Raw genomic sequence first — 9,370 nt, 5'->3', positions numbered from 1 at the left:
GTCGAGCGTGTCCAACGACAACAACACTCTGTGTTCCTTGGGTTCCTGGACCTAGTGATCCAGTGGATTTAAGAAGCGCGGTGTCTTGACCGAGCACTTGTATTAGTGTTCCCTGTAAGCACACGAAACACATACGATCCGATTCAGCTCTTCCCCCCTTCAAAATGGCGCCATTGCCGGGGATGGATGGTGTGCTTAGTGTTAGTGTTCAGAGTCTGTGGTGTAAATAGTTTTGATTTGTTTTCTTTCTCTTTTGTTTGTAGTTTATGAGCAGAGGCTCAGGATCTACCTACTGGAGCAATTCGTCTGGGAGGAAGTACGGCCAGTTTACTCGACAGGTTAAGGATACAGCCTCTACTGTGACCACTAGATCAGGGTTCACCACAGGAGATCCGTTCCCGAGTGAATTAACTAGCGACGAATCTTGGACGTCGTCAGGACGCGAAGATCCAGAATCCCCACCCGAATCAGAAACGGAGTCAGAAACAGTGGAAGCAGAGGAAATAGTCATGGCGCAAGTAGTAGATCCAGATCCAGAGATCGGTTCTCTCACTGCCCATTTAGATGGAGAACCAGCTCAAGCTATAGTGATGAATCCACGCCAGAGGACTATTGAGATCAAGACAAACGTGCTCGGCATCTTGCCGACGTTCTCTGGGCGTAGAAATGAGTGTCCGTATGAGTTCTTAAATGAATTCAGCAAGTTGTGTGGTATTCAGAAGAGGCCGAATGATGCAACAGAGGAGGATTATCGCCTACGTGCGATTCCGTTTACCTTGAAGGGGGAAGCTAACACGTGGTTATTAAGGTTACCCCCGGATTCTATTCGCACATGGAGGGATTTCAAATTGGAATTCCTAGATTATTTCTTCCCATCCAACAAGACGAATGCACTGAAGAAAGAAATATTAGAGTGTAAGCAGGATTACGATGAATCCTTGAGTCAGTATTGGTCGAGATTTAAGGGGTTGTTGGATGCATGCCCAAACCACCGAATGATAGAGGCAGAGACCTACTCTCTGTTTTACGAAGGAGCGACTCCTGAGTCAAAGGATTTAATGAATTCCTCGAGTGGGGGAATTTCATAAGAAAGAGGGGAAGTGAAGCAAGGGAAATTCTGGGAAAATTGATCGACGCTAAGAAGGCGTACGATAACCCTAGGAATGCTGTGAGAAGAGGGTCGGTGCATGCCGTAAGAGAGCAAGAAGACGATAAAGTGGAGGCAAGGATTGATAGGCTCGAGAAGGCTCTTTTGAACGCGATTGAGAAAACGAATCCACTGACTTCACAAGGGAATGAGAAATCTCCGGGTCCAGGAGATAGTCAAATTTAGCAATATTACGGGACCCAGGAAGGAGATTATCAGGCCCAGGTCAATGCAATGGGTAGTTGGAATCCCGATGGGAGCTGGAATCCAGGAAGACAGAGAGATGCACCTTGGCGGAATCATCCGAATTTCAGGTGGACTGACAATGAGCAGAATCAGCCAGCACCACAACAAAGTCAGCAATTTGCACCTCAGCCCAAAAGGCAAGGTAACTGGTCAGGAATGAATCAAGAGGGGCAGGGCAGCTGGATCAATCGGAACCAAGAAGACCACTCAAGCTGGGGGAACAGAAATCAGAATAATCAAGGGAACTCTTATGTGCCACCGCACCAAAGGAATTTTCAGAATAATTACCAGGGCCAAGGAAATCAATACAACAACTCTTCAGGCGGTCAAGGGAACGCTCGTCAGAATCAAGCGAGTGGACAGACGCTGAGTATAGGGCCAGGGCCCAGTCAACCACAAAAGTCACCAAAGAGTATCGATGATATGGTGCACGACCTCGTCAGTTCTCAGCAACATATGCAAAGCAACCTGCAATCGAACAATGACGTAGTGCATAAGCTTCAAGATGCTCAACAGGAGCAAAAGGCAGCCATGGATATGCTGGCTAAACAATTGTCCGAGATAGCCACTGCTTTGAGTGATATGAGAGGAAACGAGGGAAAGATTCCCGCCTCAGTAAGGCCACCAGATAGGGCGAATATAAGTCAGGTTACCTTGAGATCCGGGAAGGAATATGATGGGCCAGTGGTGAGAACGAAGGAAGCGATAAGCCCCAAGGAAAGTAAGGAAGAAGATACTATTCCTAGGTCTGGGGACTTGGAAGGAGAAAGTTCTTTGGTCAAGGATGACCTTAAGATAGGAGATTTGGAGAAACCCTTGCCTAAGTCAACTGATCCATTCTTCCTCGATCCAGAGCCAGTATTTGAGAACAAGGCAGAAAGGGAGGAGACGGGAGAATTCTCAGCTGACAGTTCTACAGGAGCAGGAAAACGATTGAAGCCTTTCCCGAGCCGGGGGGAAGCCAAGAAGAAGAAAGAAGAGCCGGTGGATTTCATGGACATTTTTGGGAAACTAGACATTAATCTACCATTCCTGCAGGCCTTGAAATTGCTGGTGTTTAGCAAGTTCATCAAGGAATTTATAGCTGGAAAGGCTAGACCCAGTGGGAAAATTTTGATAGGCGAGAATGTCTCGGCAGTGATTCAAAAGCGGAGGATGCCTTCAAAATGCAATGATCCAGGTATGTTTACCTTACCCATCTCTATTGGTGACGTGAAAATCGAGCATGCTATGTGTGACTTAGGTGCGTCGATAAATGTGTTACCGCTATCTGTATACAAGAGGTTAGTAGGGGTAGGCATGGTGGACACGAAAGTTGTGATCCAATTGGCAGACAGGTCATGCATTTGTCCTGAAGGTGTGCTTGAGAATGTGATAGTAAAGGTACATGATTTCTTGTACCCAGCTGATTTCCATGTGATAAGGATGAGTGATAATGAGTCTGCAGAGTCTGGCGGAGTACTTCTAGGGAGAACTTTTCTACGGACTGCTAAAACTATCATTGATGTTTTTGACGGTACTATTTGCCTTGATTACAATGGGGAGAAATATACATTCAGCATAGATGAGGCAATGAAAAGACCTCTTGACGTTGAAAATTTGTATGCTATAGATGTTATTAACCCCTTGGTCCAGGAATATCTTGAGACAGAGTTAATGCAGGAACAGATCGAGAATTCTGAGATGTGTCATGCCATTGATAGAGAAGTAGCCAGTTGGTGTCAAACAATGAACACAAATGAGTTATCAGATGAGGAACTAGCGGAAGCAATTCTGGAATTCTGTACAAGTCCGGAGCTAGTTAGGTCAAGGAAGACACCTTATGTGGCGAGCATGAACAGTTCTGCTGAGTCTAAGAAAGGAATGACAATAGAAAAAAATCCCTTGCCCCAGGAACAAGATATCCCCAAGAAAGAATTGAAAACACTTCCACCGGGGCTCAAGTATGCTTATCTGGAGGAGAACGAAAACTTCCCGGTGATTATTAACAGCAGCTTGACCGAGGGACAAGAAGAGGAACTGCTGAATGTAATTAGGAGAAACAAGAAAGCCATTGGGTGGACGCTCTCTGACTTGGTTGGAATCAGTCCAGATATGTGTATGCATCACATTCGTTTAGAAGAAGGAGCAAAGGCCTGTAGGGACCCGCAACGCAAGTTGAATCCGAACATGAGGGAAGAAGTGCTGAAGGAAGTATTGAAGCTGCTATCCCTAGGAATCATATATTCCATACCAGACAGTGAATGGGTTAGTCATGTACATATGGTACCAAAGAAGTCAGGAATACAGGTAGTTAAGAACGATAAAAATGAATTGGTCCCCACTCGACTTGTTACTGGGTGGAGGATGTGTATTGACTACCGGAAGCTGAACGAGGCTACTAAAAAGGATCACTTCCCGCTACCTTTCATTGATCAGATGTTGGAGAGGCTGGCAGGTAAGCAATATTTCTGTTTCCTGGACGGATATAGTGGATATTTTCAAATCTATGTGGATCCCGAGGATCAAGAGAAGACAACTTTCACGTGTCCCTTTGGAACGTACACTTATAGGAGGATGCCGTTTGGTCTCTGCAATGCGCCAGGGACTTTCCAGCGGTGTATGATGAGCATTTTATCGGATCTCCTAGAGGATTGCATCGAGATTTTTATGGACGACTTCACTGTGTACGGGAATTCATTTGACTCGTGTTTGGCGAGTTTGGATATAGTGTTGAGGAGGTGCCAGGAAAAGCATTTGGTTTTGAATTTCGAGAAATGCCACTTTATGGTCCCTGAAGGAATTGTCCTAGGGCATGTGGTATCGGAAATAGGGATACAGGTAGATCAAGCAAAAATCGATGTCATCTCGAAACTGCCTTACCCGACGAATCAGAAAGAGGTGAGAGGATTCTTAGGGCATGCAGGATTTTATAGGAGGTTTATAAAGGATTTCGCAAAGATTGCTCAACCACTCACTCACTTATTGCATAACGATGTGGAGTTTGAGTTCGATGAGGAGTACAAAAGGGCTTTTCAGTTGTTGAAAGATAGACTAGTATCTGCCCCCATTATTAGAGCGCCCAACTGGAATCTACCCTTTGAAATTATGTGTGACGCAAGCGACTATGCCGTGGGAACAGTGCTAGGTCAAAGAATTGATGGAAAAAGCTATGTGATCTTTTATGCATCCAAAACACTGAATCAAGCTCAGAAGAATTATGACACCACCGAAAAAGAAATGCTGGCGGTGGTATACTCATTTGAGAAGTTTCGCCCGTATTTGCTGGGGTCGAAGGTGATCGTTTTCACGGACCATGCAGCTATTAAGTACTTCCTGGCAAAGAAGGAGTCTAAACCAAGATTAATCCGTTGGGTATTACTTTTACAAGAATTCGATTGGGAAGTTAAGGATAAGAAATGAACTGAGAACAAGGTGGCTGACCACCTAAGTCGTATCTTTCAAGGAGAGACCGAGGAAGCAATTCCAGATGCATTCCCCGAGGAGCATTTGTATTATCTGGAAGAACTCCCTAGACCCATCAATTGGGAAAAGCTCATGGCATTAATAGGTCCAGGGGATGCCGAGAAAGGGAAATGTCAGACAAACACTGAGCCATGGTTCGCTCACCTGGCAAATTACTTAGTCACTGGAGAGGTACCCAGTTCCCAAGAAATCTCCCGGGCCCAGAAGATGAAATTGAAGAGTGAGGCCAAGTACTATTTCTGGGATGACCCGTATTTGTGGCGAATGGGAGCCGACCAAGTTATCCGGAGGTGTATCCCAGAGTGGGAACAGAGGGATGTGCTGAACCATTGCCATGCCCTAGCGTGTGGAGGTCACTTTGGACCTAGGAAGACCGCAAGGAAGGTGTTGGACAGTGGGTTTTACTGGCCCACGTTGAATAAGGATGCTTTTGAATTCTGTCAGAACTGTGTGAGGTATCAACAGACCGGGGGAATCTCCAGGAGGGACGAAATGCCACAAGTTCCAATAATTGTATGTGAGATCTTCGATGTCTGGGGGATGGACTTCATGGGTCCATTTCCGTCTTCATACGGAAACACCTACATACTTGTGGCAGTAGATTATGTTTCAAAGTGGATAGAGGCAAAAGCAACAGCATCGTGTGAAGCTAAAGAGGTAGCGAAGTTTCTTAGAGCTAACATTTTCAACAGGTACGGAGTACCCAGAGCTATAATATCTGACAATGGGACGCATTTCCGCAACCGGACTATTGAAGCTCTAATGAGAAAGTACGGAGTTCACCATCGCCTCTCCACACCATATCATCCTCAGTCCAACGGCCAAGCGGAAATATCAAATAGAGAATTCAAAGCGATCCTGGAAAAAACGGTGAATCCGTCGAGGAAAGACTGGAGCAAGAGAATTGATGATGCATTATGGGCATATAGAACAGCATATAAAACGCCCATTGGAATGTCTCCTTACAGGTTAGTATTTGGCAAGATGTGTCACCTACCGGTGGAAATTGAGCACAGGGCGTACTGGGCGGTCAAGGAGATTAATATGAGTCCTCGAGCTTGTGAGGGAGAGAGGAAACTGCAACTCCAAGAGTTGGAAGAATTGCGACTTGAATCTTACGAGTCAGCAATGTGGTACAAGTAAAAGACCAAATTGTGGCATGATAAAAATCTCCGGACCAAGGAACTGCAAGTTGGGCAGAAGGTTCTCCTGTTCCAGTCCCGGCTCAAGTTAATGCCCGGCAAGTTAAAGTCCAAATGGATTGGGCCATACACTGTTGTGAGTCTGCGTGCAAATGGAGCAGTAGAAATCCAGGGAAGTTCTTCAAACTCTACTCCTTTCCTTGTCAATGGTCATCATCTGAAGGTGTTTAGGGATGCCTCGGAGATGTGTGTAGTGGACGAAGTGCCGCTACACGCGCTTCTTGATATCCGCAAACGGGTCTAGGAAGGAAGTGTTCTTAAAGATTTCCTGGGTCGAGTTACTGAAAAGTTTTTATACCCTGACCCGGGGAATCTTGAGAACACTCGTAAGAAATTTTGTAAATATTTAATCGCTTTTCGTAAATCTAGAAAAACCCAAACAAAATAAAAAAAATAATCTTCCAAAAATATTTTTGAAATACCAGACTCTTTGGGAATGTTTTTGATACTGTCATACCCTAAAACCGAGGAGTCTGGCGTTTCAAGTTTTTGTTTAATGTTTTTTCCTAAGTACAGTTTTGCAGAAGGAATTTGCTAGGGCGAGGAGTTGAGAAGTAAAGTTTTGGAGGGAGTTGGCACCGGTTTGAATTTCAAAGGACACCTTTATGGGAAGGCGTGCAGTCGCTAGCGTCATGCCTGCAACCGCCTGCAAACCGTCCTCTCCCATACCTATCGGTTAATAACCGTGTTCTCTTTTCATTTTCCCTTATTCACTCTTTCTCTACTTCCAGAATTCCCCAAACTTCTCTCTAGGTTTTCTTTCTCTAACCCTAATCAAAGAAATTTCTGCCCTAGTTTTTGTCAAGATTTTCTACAGATTTCTTCATGGATAACAAGTCGAGTACCGGAAACACTTCAGGATCCGCCGATTCAAGTGCGGCGGTGTTTATGGTGGATATACTACAAAAATTTGGGGGACCAGAAAAGGCGATGGAGGCATTTGCCATGTTCGCGGCGGTAATGGGGAAATCTGCACCAGCCGTTTCTACATCTGCCGTATCACAACCGGGAACTTCAGGGGTTTCAACACCCAAACCGGTAGCTACCGCAGAACCCACCACCGCTGTACCAGAAGAAGCCGTCACTGTTCAAGAACCAACCACCGCAGAATCTCGCGAAGAAGAAGCAGATCTGACCGCGGGGTTGGAGTTGTTGGCCGTAAGTGAGCCTAGGTTAGGTTCTGTCACTGAGGATGGGGAAACCCTTGCTGTGAAGGAATTTACAGAGGGGGAAACCCCTGTTTTGATGGAGTTGGTCGAGGGGGAAACCCCTGTTGTTGGTTGCGATGTTCCAACGGGCGGCGAAGCCCTAACTTCTGAAAGACAATCGGCGGGGGAAACCCCAGAAGTGGTTGAGGGCACCGAAGCCCAATTTGTTACGGGAAGTCCGGGTGGGGTAGAGACCCCTGTTTACATCGAGGGGGCAACCCCATTGATTGGGAAGGAAGACGACCTCACGTCTGGTGAGGCACAGGAACCCGTCGACGATGGGATGACTCTAATGGTGGATCTGACTGATGTCCCTGATGGGACCGATTCACCGGTAAACGCAAGGGAAGCAATGAGGCAGGCTCGTCGGAGTCTGCGTGATGAGATAGATGAAACCGTCCAGCAGACGGAGGAGGACATGCTGGGTCGAGGGGCCGCAGCACCTGAGCAGACAGATTCTCCCAGACCTGACGATGGGGAGAACGACGAGGAGGAGCGCAGACGCGCGGTCGAGAGGAAGAGGAAGGGGAAGCAGATCGCTCCTTCCTCAACCAAGAAAGCAAGAGGGAAGTCCGCCGACCATTCTCCCTCTCCACCTGCTAAAATATCGTCCGATGCCGAGTCGGAAAGCCCTAATGAGTCCAGTGACTCCGAGGAAGATCAAGGAGTGGAGCTCAATTTTGAGCCGAAAGAAATCTGGATAACTAAGGAACTGCTGAATGCGATGGGGAAGTTTGATGACCCAAAACGTACAGCGGTATATGCAGAGAAGAGTACCGTGGGGAAACATGCCAAATCGGGAAAGAAGTACGATTCAGCAGAGCTTAAGGGGATCTCAAGCAATGACGAGTTTCGGGGATATATAGAGGCAATCGGCTTTGACTGGTTGCTAAAGCATAGCACCCTTGAGGTTCCGATAGACGTGGCATGAGAATTTTTCTCGACTTTCCGGTTTAAATCCACCACCGACTTGGATGCCGATTCCATTAACTTCAGGCTCTTCAATGAAGAGCATGTGATGAGCATCAGGGAGTGGACTCTATGGATGGATCTGCTAACGCGTACGGAAGATGACGAAGGTTTATGGAATGAGAGAATGGTTGGTCCACCAAAACTCACGCCAGGTTTCAAAGCGCAGAGCGCATGGGAGTTCTTGACTCATCCGAGGGTGGGTCAATTTAAAACTAGTTGTTCGAAGGCTCACCACATCGAAGACAGGGTTCTGAGGTTCGCCCAAACCTTCATTAGCTACAACCTGATGGGCACAGCCAACACCGCCTTGACAACCGCCGACCTATACTTTACCTGGTGCATGGCCACGGGTGTACGTGTTCATTTGGGCTACTGGTTAGCTCAAGCCTGCCACCAAGTAACTGCTAATCCCTCCCGGCATCTATACACATGCCACCTTCTGGGAGCTTATCTGCAGCGCAATGTGATTATGAAGATCCACAAGGCTTGCCGGGAGGTGAAGATGTGTCTACCTCCCGAGGTTTTCAATATGGAGTACTTCTTCAACAAGGGGCTGCTAATCATGCACAAGAGGGATGTCTATTTTTACGAGGTTGGTAAATCGGAGGCCCAGATCAAACAGGAACAAGAGGTGGCGGGTGTGAAGGACGTTGCTGATGCAGGTGAAGCCAGGAAGCTAGTTGTGGAGGTGGATGCAATGAGAAAGGAAGTCAGTTGGATGAGATCCGAGATTCAAAAAGTGATGGAAGGGATTGTGGCCCTGCGGGGTAAAGGAAAAGACAGTGGTGAAGCTGAGAGAGTAAGGAAGGAAGTTGCCGGAGTACGAACGAGAATGGTAGAAATGAGATCGGAGGTTCAGAAGGTTAGGGAGGAAATGGTGGCCCTCAAGGGGCGCGTTTCTGATCTGGTGGCAATGTCGTCCCGATGCACTGAGAAGATGTCGGAGGGTGTCACGTTAATGATGGCAATGATGAAGTGGTTGCGCGAGAAATTCCCGGACGCACCAATATTACTTCCTGGACCTAGTGGCGGACCCAGGGCGCCAAGTCCAGGAGATCTATCTATCCGGAAGCAGCCACAAGTCACCAAGCCTCTAATCACTTCGTCCTCTACTAGACCCATGACCTTGA

At 46.9% G+C, this 9,370-nt stretch overlaps 1 protein-coding gene across 1 annotated transcript; it reads left to right on the top strand.

The window, feature by feature from the left end:
• The first annotated feature begins 6,885 nt into the window (after nt 1–6,885).
• Nucleotides 6,886–8,199, top strand: LOC121796678. The gene is made up of 2 exons (XM_042195477.1): nt 6,886–7,146; nt 7,276–8,199. Exons 1-2 carry the CDS (start codon nt 6,886–6,888, stop codon nt 8,197–8,199), a joined length of 1,185 nt encoding a protein of 394 aa, XP_042051411.1.
• The last annotated feature ends 1,171 nt before the right edge of the window (nt 8,200–9,370 follow it).

Source organism: Salvia splendens, chromosome 3, assembly GCF_004379255.2.
Source record: "Salvia splendens isolate huo1 chromosome 3, SspV2, whole genome shotgun sequence".
NCBI lineage: Eukaryota > Viridiplantae > Streptophyta > Magnoliopsida > Lamiales > Lamiaceae > Salvia > Salvia splendens.
Note: the sequence above shows the minus strand (reverse complement) of the source record. Positions and strands in the feature narration are given on the sequence as shown.